General features: G+C 42.9%; 1 protein-coding gene across 1 annotated transcript; it reads right to left on the bottom strand.

Annotated features, from left to right (window-relative positions):
• Window positions 1-5989: 5989 nt before the first annotated feature.
• LOC106587593 (uncharacterized) lies at window positions 5990-16263 on the bottom strand. The gene is made up of 5 exons (XM_014176145.3): window positions 15914-16263; window positions 14329-14362; window positions 13896-14016; window positions 13503-13675; window positions 5990-13387 (listed from the first exon to the last, which is right to left on the bottom strand). Exons 2-5 carry the CDS (start codon window positions 14329-14331, stop codon window positions 7688-7690), a joined length of 5997 nt encoding a protein of 1998 aa, XP_014031620.3. The 5' UTR covers window positions 14332-14362; window positions 15914-16263; the 3' UTR covers window positions 5990-7687.
• Between the last annotated feature and the right edge of the window lie 255 nt (window positions 16264-16518).

Genomic DNA, 16518 nt, shown 5'->3' with positions numbered 1-16518 from the left:
AGAAGCACATTAAGGTCCTGGAGTGGCCTAGCCAGTCTCCAGACCTTAATCCCATAGACAATCTGTGGAAGGAGCTGAACGTTCGAGTTGCCAAACGTCAGCCTCGAAACCTTAATGACTTGGAGAAGATCTGCAAAGAGGAGTGGGACAAAATCCCTCCTGAGATGTGTGCAAACCTGGTGGCCAACTACAAGAAACGTCTGACCTCTGTGATTGCCAACAAGGGTTTTGCCACCAAGTACTAAGTCATGTTTTGCAGAGGGGTCAAATATTTATTTCCCTCATTAAAATGCAAATCATTTTATAACATTTTTGACATGTGTTTTTCTGGATTTTTTTGTTATTCTGTCTCTCACTGTTCATATAAACCTACCATTAAAATTATAGACTGATCATTCCTTTGTAAGTGGGCAAACGTACAAAATCAGCAGGGGATCAAATACTTTTTTCCCCCACTGTATCTTATGTAGAACCTTAAAGTGCACTTCCTTACATTTGTTTGGTATACAATATTTGTAAGGCATCAACCAAGCTTTTTTTCCAGACAATGTCAGGAATAAGCATGCTCCCCAAAAAATATTCCTCTAGGCGTAAGTTGATTCCGTGAATGGAAAATTTGACTTATGTATTTATTACAAGAAGATTTCTCAAGTAAGCCCACACCTTCCAAACTGAGTTCTGTGATCATCACCAAAACTAAGATGAGTTTTCATTAGTGTAGTTAGACCACTTGGAATGGCTTTGAGCGCAGAATTAAACTCTCTGAAAGGTATTGGAAACTGTTCTTAAGCAAGAATATTACCCCTGTTGTCGAAAGCAATAAGAACAAAGTCAATATTCCTCTCATGCCAGCTAGGGTAGAACAATGACTTATTCCTCATAGTTATGTCTGAATTATTCCACAAAAGAGCATAAAGTGGGGAAAAATTGTGCAGGAAACATATTTTCCAGGACATTTGTCACATGGGATGACACTGGAGAGACGAAGCAGGTACGGGGAGTCAAACATTTAATAAAGAACAGGAACAGCGTCAGTAAACTAGTAATACAAACAAAAGACAATCAATGCATTAGTGGGGAACAGAGCAGGGGAACTGACAAATATAGGGGAGGTAATAACAAGTGATGACTGAGTCCAGGTGAGTCCAATATCGCTGATGCGCGTGACGAGGGAAGGCAGGTGTGCGTAATGGATGATAAGAGTGCATGATGCAGGGCAGCCTGGCGCCCTCAAGCGCCGGGGGGGGGGGGGGGGGGGGTGGGAGCAGATGTGGCAGTACCCCCCCCCCCCCTCTAGGGGTGCCACCCGGCGTCCCACCTGGGCAAACCGGCCTGAGACATGGGCATTGGGAAAGCCAGTTGGGGCGTGGTAGCCCAACGAACCGGCAGGAGTGTGAGAGCCTGGCGAGCCGGCTGAGGCATGGAAGCCCGACGATTCGACTGAGGCAGACGCCTGTCGATCCCGCTGCAGAGAGGGAGCCCGAAGATCCAGTGGAGTGTGACGTGGGATGGGAAGCCGCCGAGCCAATCGAGGCAAGGAAACCTTTCGAGGCAGCCAGGGCGTGAAAGCCCGACGGGCTGGCTTAGGCACCCCCGGTTCCATCGGTGGTGGAATCCACCCCGACGTCACCAACAAAACAAAAACAAACAAAAAAACTCCTGGACCGGCTGGGCAAACAAGAACTAACGATCCGGCTGAGGCCCGACGTGGAATGGGCGCCATCCAAGCCAACCGGGACAAGGAAACCTTTCGAGCCAGCTAGGGCGTGGGAGTCCGACGAGCTGACTAGGCACCCCCGGTTTCATCGGTGGCAACCCAGAGCCGATGCCACCCATACCAACCGGAACGCCAGTACTCCCCCCGATGCTTCGTGTGATGTCTTCTGCATTCTGTCACATGGGATGACGCTGGAGAGACGAAGCAGGTACGGGGAGTCAAACATTTAATAAAGAACGGACATGGAACGTGACAGGGACAGCGTCAGCAAACTAGTAATACAAACAAAAGACAATCAATGCAGAAGTGGGGAACAGAGATGGGGAACTGACAAATATAGGGGAGGTAATAGCAGGTGATGAATGAGTCCAGGTGAGTCCAATATCGCTGATGCGCGTGACGAGGGAAGGCAGGTGTGCATAATGGATGATAGGAGTGCGTGATGACGGGCAGCCTGGTGCCCTCAAGTGCCGGGGGGGGGGGGGGGGGGAGCAGACGTGACAATATTAAGATGGCGCCGAAGAGGATGGCTGACGTTTTTTCCTTTAACAAGTCCGATGAGAAGGATATACTGCTCTCCCTGGAACAGGCCCAAATCCCCATAATTTGCATGAAGAAAAGACGGAGGAAAAGAGGACGCAGATTGGGCTACCTTCTGAGAATCCGTAGGTGAGCGAGTAAACTCCCACTGCCATCCATTCTACTAGCTAATATGCAATCATTGGAAAATAAAATTGATGACCTATGATTACGATTATCCTACCAACGGGACATGAAGAACTGTAATACCTTATGTTTCACCAAGTCGTGGCTGAACGACGACATGGATAATAAAGAGCTGGTGGGATTTTCCATGCTCCGGCAGAACAGAGAAGCTACGTCTGGTAAGACGAGGGGTGGGGGTGTGTGTCTTTTGTCAATAACAGCTGGTGCGCGATGTCTAATATTAAGAAGTCTCGAGGTATTGCCTTATGATAAGCTATAGACCACACTATCTACCTATGTTATTCGAAGCTGTCTATTTACCACCACAGACTGATGCTGGCAGTAAGACCACACTCAACCAACTCTATAAGGCCATAAGCAAACAAGAAAATGTTCACCCAGAAGCGGTTCTCCTAGTGGCCGGGGACTTTAAGGCAGGCAAACTTATCAGTTTTACCAAATTTTTACCAGCATGTCACATGTGCAACCAGAGGGAAAAAAAACTCTCGACCACCTTTACTCCACACACAGAGATGCATACAAAGCTCTTCCGCACCCTCCATTTGGCAAATCTGACCATAATTCTATCCTCCTGATTCCTGCTTACAGGCAAAAACTAAAGCAGGAAGTACCAGTGACTTTCTCAATACGGAAGTGGTCAGAATTTATTTTCAACTTTATTTAACCAGCTAGACAAGTTGAGAACAAGTTCTCATTTACAATTGCGACCTGGCCAAGATAAAGCAAAGCAGTTCGACAACATACAACAACACAGAGTTACACATGGAGTAAAACAAACATACAGTCAATAATACAGTAGAAAAATAAGTCTATATACAATGTGAGCAAATGAGGTGAGATAAGGGAGGTAAAGCCAAAAAAGGCCATGGTGGCAAAGTAAATACAATATAGCAAGTAAAACACTGGAATGGTAGATTTGTAGTAGAAGAAAGTGCAAAGTAGAAATAAATGATGGGGTGCAAAGGAGCAAAATAAATAAAATAAATAAATACAGTAGGGGAAGGGGTAGTTGTTTGGGCTAAATTATAGATGGGCTATGTACAGGTGCAGATGACGCGGATGCTGCGCTACAGGACTGTTTTGCTAGCACAGACTGGAATATGTTCCGGGATTCATTCAATGGCATTGAGGAGTATATCACCTCGGTCATCGGCTTCATCAATATGTGCATCAACGACGTCATCCCCACAGTGACCATACGTACATATCCCAACCAGAAGCAATGGATTACAGGCAACATCCACATCGAGCTAAAGGCTAGAGCTGCCACTTTCAAGGAGTGGGACACTAATCCAGACGCTTATAAGAAATCCCGCTATGCCCTCAGACAAACTATCAAACAAGCAAAGCATCAATACAGGACTAAGATTGAATCCTACTACACCGGCTCTTATGCTCGTCGGATGTGGCAGAGCTTGAAAACTATTACAGATTACAAAGGGAAACCCAGACGCGAGCTGCCCAGTGACGCGAGCATACCAGACAACACTGAAGCATGTACGAGAGCACCAACTGTTCTGGATGATTGTGTGATAACGCTCTCGGTAGCCGATGTGAGCAAGACCTTTGAACAGGTCAACATTCACAAAGCCGCGGGGCCAGATGGATTACCAGGACGTGTACTCAAAGAATGTTCGGACCAACTAGCAAGTGACTTCTCTGACATTTTCAACCTCTCTCTGACTGAGTCTGTAATACCAACATGTTTCAAACAGACCACCATAGTCCCTGTGCCCAAGGAAGCGAAGGTAACCTGCCTAAATGATTACCGGCCCGTAGCGCTCATGTCGGTAGCCATGAAGTGCTTTGAAAGGCTGGTCATGGCTCACATCAACAGCATCCTCCCGGATACGCTAGACCCACTCCAATTTGCATACCGCCCCAACAGATCCACAGATGACACAATCTCAAATCGCACTCCACACTGCCCTTTCCCACCTGCACAAAAGGAACACCTATGTGAGAATGCTGTTCATTGACTACAGCTCAGCATTCAACACCATAGTGCCCATGAAGATCATCACTAAGCTAAGGACCCTGGGACTAAACACCTCGCTCTACAACTGGATCCTGGACTTCCTGATGGGCCACCCCCAGGTGGTAAGGGTAGATAACAACACATCTGCCACGCTGATCCTCAACACTGTAGCCCCTCAAGGGTGTGTACTTAATCCCCTCCTGTACTCTCTGTTCACCCACAAACGCTTAGCCAAACACGATTCCAACACCATCATTAAGTTTGCTGACGACACAACAGTGGTAGACCCGATCACCGACAACAATGAGATAGCCTATAGGGAGGAGGTCAGAGAACTGTCAGTGTTGTGCAAGGACAATAACCTCTCCCTCAATATGAGCAAGACAAAGGAGCTGATCGTGGACTACAGGACAATGCAGGCCGAACAGGCACCCATTATCATCAACGAGGTTGTAGTGGAGCGGGTCGAGAGTTTCAAGTTCTTTGGTGTCCACACCAACAAACTATTATGGTCCAAACACACCAAGACAGTTGTGAAGAGGGCACGGCAAAACTTTTCCCCACCAGGAAAAAATATTTGGCATGGGTCCTCAGATCCTCAAAAGGTTTTACGGCTACACCATCAAGAGCATCCTGACTGGTTGCATCACCACCTGGTATGGCAACTGCTTTGCATCTGACCGTAAGGCACTACAGAGGGTAGTGCGTACAGCCCAGTACATCACTGGGGCCAAGCTTCCTGCAATCCAGGATCTATATAATAGATAATGTCAGATGAAAGCCCATAAAATTGTCAGAGACTCCAGTCACCCAAGTCATAGACTGTTTTCTCTGCTACCGCACGGCAAACGGTACCGGAGCGCCAAGTCTAGGACCAAAATGCTCCTTAACAGCTTCTACCCCCAAGCCATAAGACTGCTGAACAATTAATCAAATAGCCACCGGACTATTACGTTGACCCCTCCCCCCATTTGTTTTGTACACTGCTGCTACTCGCTGTTTATTATCTATGCATAGTCACTTCACCCCTACCAACATGTACAATTACCTCAACTAACCTGTACCCCCGCACACTGACTCGGTACCGGTACCCTCTTTATATAGCCTCGTTATTGTTATGTTAATGTATAACTTTTTACTTTAGTTTATTTGGTAAATATTTACTTAACTCTTCTTGAACTGCACTGTTGGTTAAGTAAGCATTTCACAGTAACATCTACACTTGTTGTATTTGGCGCATGTGACAAATAAAGTTCGATTTCATTTTATTTGATTAAAGCTTGTTGGTCAAACCTAGCCAATTTAGCGGGTAATCTTTCAGGAACATAATTACATTTCAGTAAAAATTGAAGACCTCCCAATATATTAAACACATTGTTTGGAATGAAATACCAGAAAGGTTGTGAGATGGTGCAAAAGATATTCTACTGATGACGTTTACATTGTGTCAAGTCAAGTGTGATAAGACTACCACTGAGCGGCGCGGAGGTGAAAATCTCTAATAGGTGAAGCAATACTATAATTTTTTTAATCAAACTAATAAATAAATAGTTCGACAAAAATAGCAGTTGAGTTAAATGTTTTTATCATACTTGACAGAATTAATTTTTCAGACGTTATTTCAAGAGCAAAAATATGGAAAATAAGGCCTACTGTCAGAATAATGTTGTCTAGGCTAATGCATTAAGAAGTTGTTTAGAATTAATAGTTTTATTGCATTAATGTAAAGATAAAACAAATGATTGTAATACAGCAAGTGTACAGTAAAAACACCTTTTCAAATAGCTTTTCATCCATTTTGTAAAACAATTTCACAAAATGAGAACCCGTTACACATACATTTTCAACATGTTCATAACAAACACCAATCAATTTACATAAAAAGTACAAATAAGTGCAAGTAACAGAAGTTTTCTGCATTATGTTTCAACAGAAGATTGTGATTCAAACAAGCCTAAAATTACATTTAGTCAGCTGTCTGAATCCTATATAAGCTTTGACCCTTTTAAGTTCTCATCTTCTGTAACTTTAAGGTCCACATTTGATGCAATGAAGTCGAGACATCTGAGTGTATGAGATCTACGGTTTGACTCTTCCTTGTGCCAATTTTTCAGGCTCCCAGTTCCGTCTGGTACATCATCTTTGACATGTTTGGGAAATACTGTACAGTGATGAAATATTATTGATCTTCAGAAATTTTGGGGTTTGAACCATGAGTCAAATTTGTCATGGACTACAATTTTAGACTGCTTTGTACTTTTTTTATCTGCCGGTTTCGTTCACCAGTTGGGGCTTTCCGATTGTTTATTGCCCTTGAGGTCAGGTCTTCTCAAATTAAAATCTGTCTGTGAAACCACTAATCTACACTTTGGGGTGGGAAAAGAGGGATTGAGGCATTAATACTGGGAAGACTTGAGTCTATATCTGGTATTCTTGTATAACTACCCAATTTAGAAGTCTTGGATTTGGGAATTTAGAATTTCACTGTGAGGTCGTCAAGGTTAAGGTCTGAACCTCTCAGATCCACACCAAACACTTCGTAATCAACTTTTGGCAAATCAATATCTGCAATGGGATAACTAGCCCTTCCTTTGACCTTCCTAGACTTCCCAACAGGCACTTTTATATATACTCCAACCTGGCATATCAAATCGTTTATATGCGCTCTACCTGGGATATCAGATCTGCGTTTACTATGAGATGACACTTTGTATTCTGGGCTTCTGATATCAGCTTTGGGTAAGCTCAGGCTGACATCTGGGTGACTAACTTTCAAGTCTGGTGCTTTTAGATCCACTTTAGCCTTTGGAGGAGAAATGTCATTTGTTTTCATAAAGTCCATATCTGATACTGCTCTTCTATTGGGATTTCCATACTGAGGCAATTTTAAAGACGGCAGTTTGAATTTTAGAGATTATATAGCAACGTCACTCACTGTCTGGCAAATTGAGATCAATTGAGCTTGGGGGCCTTTGAGGGTACCAGAGGGAACATTTATGTCTAAATCTGGACTACCAATCCCCGTGTTTACTTTCAGGGTTGACAAGCTCAGGTCCGGTCCATCAATGTCTCCATCTATTCCAGCATCTGGACCTTTCAGACCAGAAAGGCCGAATTTAGGCATTTTGAGGTGAGACATTTTGAATTTCCAAGATAGTGAACCAATGTTAATATCTGGAGTGTTTAAATCTATGTTAGGGGCTTTTAAGTCAATTATAGGTAGGTCCAGATCTGGTGAACCAATCCTGCCTTTCATCTTTGACAATTTAACCAAGGTCAGCACTGATGTCATGATCCGGTCCTTTTGGTGTAGACAACCCAAATGTATGCATTTTGAATGTAGGAGTGCTGATGTCAAAATCAGGGGCTTTGATGCTACCATTTGGCCTCTCTATGGTTGGAACTCTGAATCTACCTGAGGGCATATCTGGAGCACTGAGGTCTAGTTTTGGGCTTTTGAGATGCCCCTTAGATAGTCTCAAATCTGGGGGACTGATTCCCCCTTTTAGCTTTGGGGCTGAGAGGTCAATATCAGGTAAGTCATAGTCAGGTTCATCTACATGTGGCCCAGATAGCCCGAAATCAGGCATCTTCAAATCTGGCATTTTTAGACCTGTTTTGGGACCTTTGAGGTTAGCTGTGGGGGCATTGATATTTATATCTGGGCCCTCTAAGTTTCCATCAATGTCAACATCTGGTCTCTTTAGGTCTCTGAATTTAAGCATTTTATATTTGGGCATTTTGAATTTCCCAGGGGGTTCATTGATGTCAAGATCTGGGGCATTCACATCTACTTCAGGGGCTTTGAGGTCATCATCTGGTAAATGCATGTCTGGAACATCAATTCCCCCCTTAATGTTTGAAGCTTTGAGCCTCAAGTCTGGGGATTTTGACATTGTACCAGGCAGCAAGAATGTGGGCATTTTCTGTTTACCAGAGAGCCCATCGATGTCCAGATCAGGAGCATTCAGATCCCCCTTTGGTTTCTTCAATGTAGGTACTTTGACTTTACCGGAGGGCATATTAAAGTTTACATCTTGTGAATTGAGGTCTAATGTGGGGCCTTTGAGGGCAACATCTGGCAGATCCAAATCTGGGTGACTAATCCCCCCTTTAAACTTGGGGGCTGAAAGATCTAAGTCAGACCCCTTAACTTTTGGTCCAGATAAACCTAAATCTGGCATCTTGAAAGTTGGCATTTTGAATTTTCCTGATGGACTGTCAATATCAGCACCTGGAATGTTGAGATCTGCTTTGGGGCCCTTGAGTTTGGGAGATGACAAATTCAGGTCTGGTCCCTCTATATCTCCATCTAGGTCAATATCTGGCCCTTTCGCTCCAAATTTAGACATTTTCAGATTGGGCATTTTGAATTTCCCTGCAGGTGAATGAATGTCAATATCTGGAGTGTTTACATCTAATTTAGGGTCTTTGAGGTTCATGTCTGGTAGATCCACATCAGGGGTATCAATCCCACCTTTAATCTTTGGCATTTCTAGACTGAACTTTGGTGACTTCGCACCTGCATTTATGTCCACATTTGGTCCTTTTGGCATTGTACCTGAAAGGCCAAATTTGGGCATTTTCAGTTTACCAGATGGAGCATCAACATCAAAATCTTGAGCATTGAGATCTAGTTTGGGCCCTTTGAGATGACCCTTAGGTAGTCTCAAATCTGGGGGATTGATGCCCCCTTTTAGCTTTGGGGCTGAGAGGTCAATATCAGGTAAGTCATGGTCAGGTTTTTCTGCATAAGGGCCAGATAGCCTGAAATCAGGCATCTTCAAATCTGGCATTTTTAGACCTGTTTTGGGACCTTTGAGGTTAGCTGTGGGGGAATTGATATCTATATCCGGGCCCTCTAAGTCTCTATCTATGTCAACATCTGGTCCCTTAAGGCCTCTGAATTTAGGCATTTGAAATTTGGGCATTTTCAATTTCCCAGAAGGTGAATTGATGTCAAAATCGGGGGCATTTCCATCTAGTTTAGGGGCTTTGAGGTCAGCATCTGGAAAATTCAGATCTGGGGAATCAATTCCCCCCTTTATCTTTGGGGCTTTGAGATTCAGTTTTGTGGATTTTGGCATTTTACCAGACAGCCCAAATTTGGGCATTTTCAGTTTACCAGAGGGGCCATCAATGTCCAGATCAGGAGCATTCAGATCAACCTTTGATTTCTTCAATGTAGGTACTTTGACTTTACCTGAGGGCATATTAAAGTTTACATCTGGTGAATTTAGGCCTAGTTTGGGGCCTTTGAGATCTGGCAGATTCGGATCTAGGGGACTGATTCCCCCTTTCAACCTGGGTGCTGAAAGATCCAAGTCAGGCCCCTTAACCTTTGGTCCAGAGGAACCTAAATGTGGCATCTTGAAAGTTGGCATTTTGAATTTTCCTGATGGACTGCCAATATCAGCATCTGGAATGTTGAGGTTTGCTTTGGGACCCTTGAGTTTGGGAGATGACAAGTTCAGGTCTGGTCCCTCTATAGCTCCATGTTTGTCAATATGTGGCCCCTTCGTTCCAAATGTTGACATTTTCAAATTGGGCATTTTGAATTTCCCTGTGGGTGAATCAATGTCAATATCTGGAGTGTTTACATCTAATTTAGGGGCTTTGAGGTTCATGTCTGGTAAATCCATGTCAGGGGCATCAATCCCAGCTTTAAACTTGGGGGCTGAAAGATCCAAGTCAGGCCCCTTAACCTTTGGTCCAGAGGAACCTAAATGTGGCATCTTGAAAGTTGGCATTTTGAATTTTCCTGATGGACGGCCAATATCAGCATCTGGAATGTTGACGTTTGCTTTGGGACCCTTGAGTTTGGGAGATGACAAGTTCAGGTCTGGTCCCTCTATATCTCCATGTTTGTCAATATGTAGCCCCTTCATTCCAAATGTTGACATTTTCATATTGGGCATTTTGAATTTCCCTGTTGGTGAATCAATGTCAATATCTGGAGTGTTTACATCTAATTTAGGGGCTTTGAGGTTCATGTCTGATAAATCCATGTCAGGGGCATCAATCCCAGCTTTAAACTTGGGGGCTGAAAGATCCAAGTCAGGCCCCTTAACCTTTGGTCCAGAGGAACCTAAATGTGGCATCTTGAAAGTTGGCATTTTGAATTTTCCTGATGGACGGCCAATATCAGCATCTGGAATGTTGAGGTCTGCTTTGGGACCCTTGAGTTTGGGAGATGACAAGTTCAGGTCTGGTCCCTCTATATCTCCAACTTTGTCAATATGTGGCCCCTTCGTTCCAAATGTTGCCATTTTCATATTGGGCATTTTGAATTTCCCTGTTGGTGAATCAATGTCAATATCTGGAGTGTTTACATCTAATTTAGGGGCTTTGAGGTTCATGTCTGATAAATCCATGTCAGGGGCATCAATCCCAGCTTTAAACTTGGGGGCTGAAAGATCCAAGTCAGGCCCCTTAACCTTTGGTCCAGAGGAACCTAAATGTGGCATCTTGAAAGTTGGCATTTTGAATTTTCCTGATGGACGGCCAATATCAGCATCTGGAATGTTGAGGTCTGCTTTGGGACCCTTGAGTTTGGGAGACGACAAGTTCAGGTCTGGTCCCTCTATATCTCCAACTTTGTCAATATGTGGCCCCTTCATTCCAAATGTTGACATTTTCATATTGGGCATTTTGAATTTCCCTGTTGGTGAATCAATGTCAATATCTGGAGTGTTTACATCTAATTTAGGGGCTTTGAGGTTCATGTCTGGTAAATCCATGTCAGGCGCATCAATCCCAGCTTTTATCTTTGGCATATTTAGACTGAACTTGGGTGATTTTGCACCAGTATTTATGTCCAGATTTGGTCCTTTTGGCATAGTGCCTGAGAGTCCAAATTTGGGCATTTTCAGTTTTCCTGAGGAAGCGTCAACATCCAAATCTGGATCATTGAGGTCTAGTTTTAGGCCTTTGATTTTACCTTTAGGTAGTCTCAAATCTGGGGGATTGATGCCCCCTTTTAGCTTTGGGGCTGAGAGATCAATATCAGGTAAGTCATAGTCAGGTTTATCTACATTTGGCCCAGATAGCCCGAAATCAGGCATCTTCAAATCTGGCATTTTTAGACCTGTTTTGGGACCTTTGAGGTTAGCTGTGGGGGCATTGATATCTATATCTGCACCCTCTAAGTCTCCATCAATGTCAACATCTGGTCTTTTTAGGCCTCTGAATTTAGACATTTTGAATTTGGGCATTTTGAATTTCCCAGAGGATGCATTGATGTCAAGATCAGGGGTATTCACATCTAGTTTAGGGGCTTTGAGGTCAGCATCTGGAAAATTCAGATCTGGGGAATCAATTCCCCCCTTTATCTTTGGGGCATTGAGATTCAGTTTTGTGGATTTTGGCATTTTACCAGACAGCCCAAATTTGGGCATTTTCAGTTTACCAGAGGGGCCGTTAATGTCCAGATCAGGAGCATTCAGATCAACCTTTGGTTTCTTCAATGTAGGTACTTTGACTTTAGCTGAGGGCATATTACAGTTTACATCTGGTGCATTTAGGCCTAGTTTGGGGCCTTTAAGATCTGGATGATTCAGATCTGGGGGACTGATTCCCCCTTTAAACTTGGGGGTTGAAAGATCCAAGTCAGGCGCCTTAACCTTTGGTCCAGAGGAACCTAAATCTGGCATCTTGAAAGTTGGCATTTTGAATTTTCCTGATGGACTGTCAATATCAGCATCTGGAATGTTGAGGTTTGCTTTGGGACCCTTGAGTTTGGGAGATGACAAGTTCAGGTCTGGTCCCTCTATATCTCCATGTTTGTCAATATGTGGCCCCTTCATTCCAAATGTTGACATTTTCAAATTGGGCATTTTGAATTTCCCTGTGGGTGAATCAATGTCAATATCTGGAGTGGTTACATCTAATTTAGGGGCTTTGAGGTCCATGTCTGGTAAATCCATGTCAGGGGCATCAATCCCAGCTTTAAACTTGGGGGCTGAAAAATCCAAGCCAGGCCCCTTAACCTTTGGTCCAGAGGAACCTAAATCTGGCATCTTGAAAGTTGGCATTTTGAATTTTCCTGATGGACTGTCAATATCAGCATCTGGAATGTTGAGGTTTGCTTTGGGACCCTTGAGATTGGGAGATGACAAGTTCAGGTCTGGTCCCTCTATATCTCCATGTTTGTCAATATGTGGCCCCTTCATTCCAAATGTTGACATTTTCAATTTGGGCATTTTCAATTTCCCTGTGGGTGAATCAATGTCAATACCTGGAGTGTTTACATCTAATTTAGGTGATTTCAGGTCGACTTTGGGTAAGTCCAAGTCAGGTGCATCAAGTCCACCTTTTATCTTGGGAGCTTTGAGAATTAGCTTTGGTGTTTTTACATCATCATCAAATTTGGGCATCTTCAGTTTACCAGAGGGGGCATCCACATCGAAATCAGGAGCTTTGAGTTCTGCATGTGGTTTCATTAGTTTGAATTTACCTGAGGGTATGTCAATATCTGGAGTACTGAGGTCAGGCAAACTGACGTCTGATACACACATCTCATCCGCTGAGAGGTCCAGGTCTGGATTCCTAAATCTTGGTCCAGATATAGCAAAGTCAGCCATACCAAGACTTGGTGTTTTGATCTTCCCAGATGGGATGCCAATGTCTGAATTTGGCAATTCTAGATCTATTTTGGAACCTTTAAGGTCTACTGAAGGTAAATCGGAGATATTGACATCAGGATCAGCCTCTATAGACCCATTCAACTGAGCTAGAGAGAGATTCGTTGTACTCATGTTGGCATTACGCAACGAAAGTTCTCCACCAGGAGCATCGAGAGTCACTGTAGAGTCTGTTCCTCTGACATCAGGCTTGGCCCAGAGAGGTCTCGTTACCTGTCCGTTAGGAGAGCCTCTTTCCCCAGAAGCTGTAGGTTGTCCAGAGCTGTCCTCCTTCATGAACTTCTTTATTTTGGCATTGAGTCTGTTATAGGAATCCTTCAACATCTGCAAAGAGAAGCAATCCAATAACAATGGATATAATTGATCTAACAACCTTTTGAAAATTGACTTTATTTGTTATTCAACTAATTCTGTTTAACTTTAAATGTATTCCACAAACCTCCTCTGGTGCTTTGAAGCTGTCCAAGGTCGCCATGCTCTTGTGCAAATTATTTTTCGTCAGAACTTGAACCTTCTCATCAAATCCATTATCATCCATCAACTTCAGTATTTTCAACACATCGTCTTTTGAAAGTTGGTCAAAGTTGATTGTGGCACCCACAATTTCATCTCCTGAAAAAAATTACATTTCTCAAAGTGAAACACAGTTAAAGCATGGTGACTGAAAATGTCAATGACTCTAAATGTGTCCTTAAAAACAGCTATGTATTTTATTGATGCACAAATGTCTGAGAAAAATCCCAAAAGTGAAAGCTCCAGTTTTTGTTTTTTTTGGGAGCTTTGAGACTCAACAACATTTGTATGTGTTAAATAAGAGACTCAAAAGTCATACCTTCTTTCAGCCCCTGATTGGCCAATGAGCCATCGACAACACTGGAAACGACCAATTGTCCTTTCTCTGATTCCTCCAGCATCAGCCCATTAGAGAGCCTCCTCCCGGTGCGGACACCAGGCTAAAAGCAGACATACAAACATAGTAATAAGAAATGTGCAGACAGGCGTGTGGCCTCAGCATTGGTCATGTTTCAATAACCCAAACATCAAATGCCAACAATGAACAATAAACTTAAAAATACATGTTATTTACAATAATTTACAAATCTATAATACAATCACTTTTCTAAATAGACGTTTTAAATGGCATACACTTCTAGAAAGTAATGTGGTGTTTTTCAAAAAGGGAATTTCCTGTTGCTTAGCTTATTGTGTTGGAATATGCTTGTTATTACTATCATTATGGCTGATGGATGAATTATCTCACATACCATGATTCTTTATGAAAAGCTCTTCGGTCTAAATCTGTTGAGGAGGAAAGAATCAGTTGAAAAGAAATGCTCAGCTTGGTTTCATGCTATAATAATCAAATCATACAGGCCTAAATACTGCTGCATACTTTCATAGCCTTCAAGAGTATCAAATGCAAAGAAAGAACATAATTAGACAACAATGCCACAGCCCATTTTAACATAAAACACTAAATCAGCTGAAACCATAACTAAAGGGGGGCTATGGGGGATAACCTGTTTACATATGCAAATGTACAGATGGTTGACACCCAGGTAGCTGCCCATTTGAGGTATTCGAGGTATGGCCTTGGTACATGGAGGGAACAACAGGAACAAGTTCGTCCAGAGATATAGATATATATGTAAGTGCACTATAGTCGGGTGTAAACTCAGAAATTACCACACCCATCAGTTTCTATTATGAAAAGCTTGCCGTGGCAGGGGCTCAAATCAAGCGATTTGTAAACGATCTCTTCCAGTATGTTCTTTCAAGTCCTGTAAATGATTTGTGTCACATGCTTAGCGAGACTGCTGCTCTAAGAACAATAATTTGTTCCACAATTATCATAATCATCATCATCATTAACTTCATCAAATACTGTACATCCAAAACATGAATATGTACAAATATGAATCACTCAGACTTATTAAACTATGCGTTTCAGTATTCCCCTATTGCTTGTAAGTCCGCCATAATGTTTCGAATGAAATAACTTTAATTCAGGAGCAGAGATTGAAAGTAATTATGCCACACGCCCAACAATAACTACAGGTAACTGCCAAAATAATTGAAACACTTGAATAAATAAGGGTATATTGATACAAAGTATGCTTTGCAGGCCATTAGTTTGGCCATTATTTTGGCTACCATGGCTATGCCCCCATTTTGGCTACGCACCCATAAGATGACAATGCCCCCATCCACAGGGCATGAGTGGTCACTGAATGGTTTGATGAGCATGAAAACAATGAAAACCAAATGCCATGGAGTGGCGCCTGAGACAGCATTTTACACCAACATCAACAAAACACTAAAAGATAGAATTTCCAGTGGAAAACTGGTGTCGCATACGTCCAACAGAGTTCCAGACACTTGTAGAATCTATGCCAAGGTGCATTGAAGCTGTTATGGCTCATGGTGGCCCAACACTTTATGTTGGTGTTTCCTTTATTTTTGCAGTTACTTGTATATGCACTCAAAGAAGAGTGAACTGACAGTAAGCGAAAAGCTGCAATCATATTTCATGAAACATGGCACTTTGACAATTTCTCTGTTCAAGTAATTCCTATTATTTGACATTCATTCACATTGTGCAGAGCTGTAAGAGATTAGAGGCTGACTGAGATTTTCTCCAAGTCAGCCCCCTGCACCTCTCTGATTCAGAGGCATTGGGTTATATGCGGAAGACACATTTCAGTTGAATGCATTCAGTTGTACTGACTCTTACAATGATATCATTGTGGACTTTGTAAACACTACAATAGTACCTGGCACCATATAGTCTGGATGGAGTACTTCAGCAAAAGTTTCAAAATGTAAATTGACAACAAATCAAAATCTTACCTTAGGCTCCATTGGGTTGTTTTGACCATGCAGTTTCTTGTTACTCCGCCACCGAGGAGTTTTACCACAGATGTGAGAAAGTTGCGACAGTGTTAGTAGTCCATGCTGCTCGGTACTCCTGTAGAACTGCCAACCCCTTGCCTCGCTCAGCGAAAGCATACCCTCCCCAAAGCAGACAAACTGGTTCCACCTTCAGCATGCCTAACAGGTGCCTCACTCAACGAAAACATACCCTCCCCAAAGCAGACAAACTGGTTCCATCTTCAGCATCCCTTCCCAGCCACAAACCGTCACACACATTCTCCAGTCCAGGTAGGCAGGGTGATCACTGAAACCTGGCCTCCCAAGACTGGAACTTTGAGATGGAGAGTGCTCTGTTTTTCTCTGACACACCAAGACAATAATTGTCTGTTAAAATAACAAAAATGCAGAGGTGTGCCAAAGAGTTGTCTTGTTTCAAGGGAGGGGCAGCTAGGCATTCATTCATGACTCATGGTCATTTTAAGGCACAATAATGAAGGTGTGGCCTGATCTAGGGATTAAGACTTCAAAAGAACTGATTGATGAGAGATAACATTCTTACTGTGTAACCATACCTTTAAGGT

The sequence above is a fragment of the Salmo salar genome, chromosome 02, assembly GCF_965601325.2.
Source record: "Salmo salar chromosome 02, fSalSal1, whole genome shotgun sequence".
Lineage (NCBI taxonomy): Eukaryota > Metazoa > Chordata > Actinopteri > Salmoniformes > Salmonidae > Salmo > Salmo salar.
Note: the sequence above shows the minus strand (reverse complement) of the source record. Positions and strands in the feature narration are given on the sequence as shown.

What these genes read in the sequence shown, in the direction of transcription:
- LOC106587593 (XM_014176145.3), bottom strand. An exon ending in CAATCAGGGGCTGAAAGAAG is followed by an intron (nt 13,676 to 13,895) that starts GTATGACTTTTG and finishes AATTTTTTTCAG; the next exon opens with GAGATGAAATTGTGGGTGCC. An exon ending in GCTTCAAAGCACCAGAGGAG is followed by an intron (nt 13,388 to 13,502) that starts GTTTGTGGAATA and finishes TTCTCTTTGCAG; the next exon opens with ATGTTGAAGGATTCCTATAA.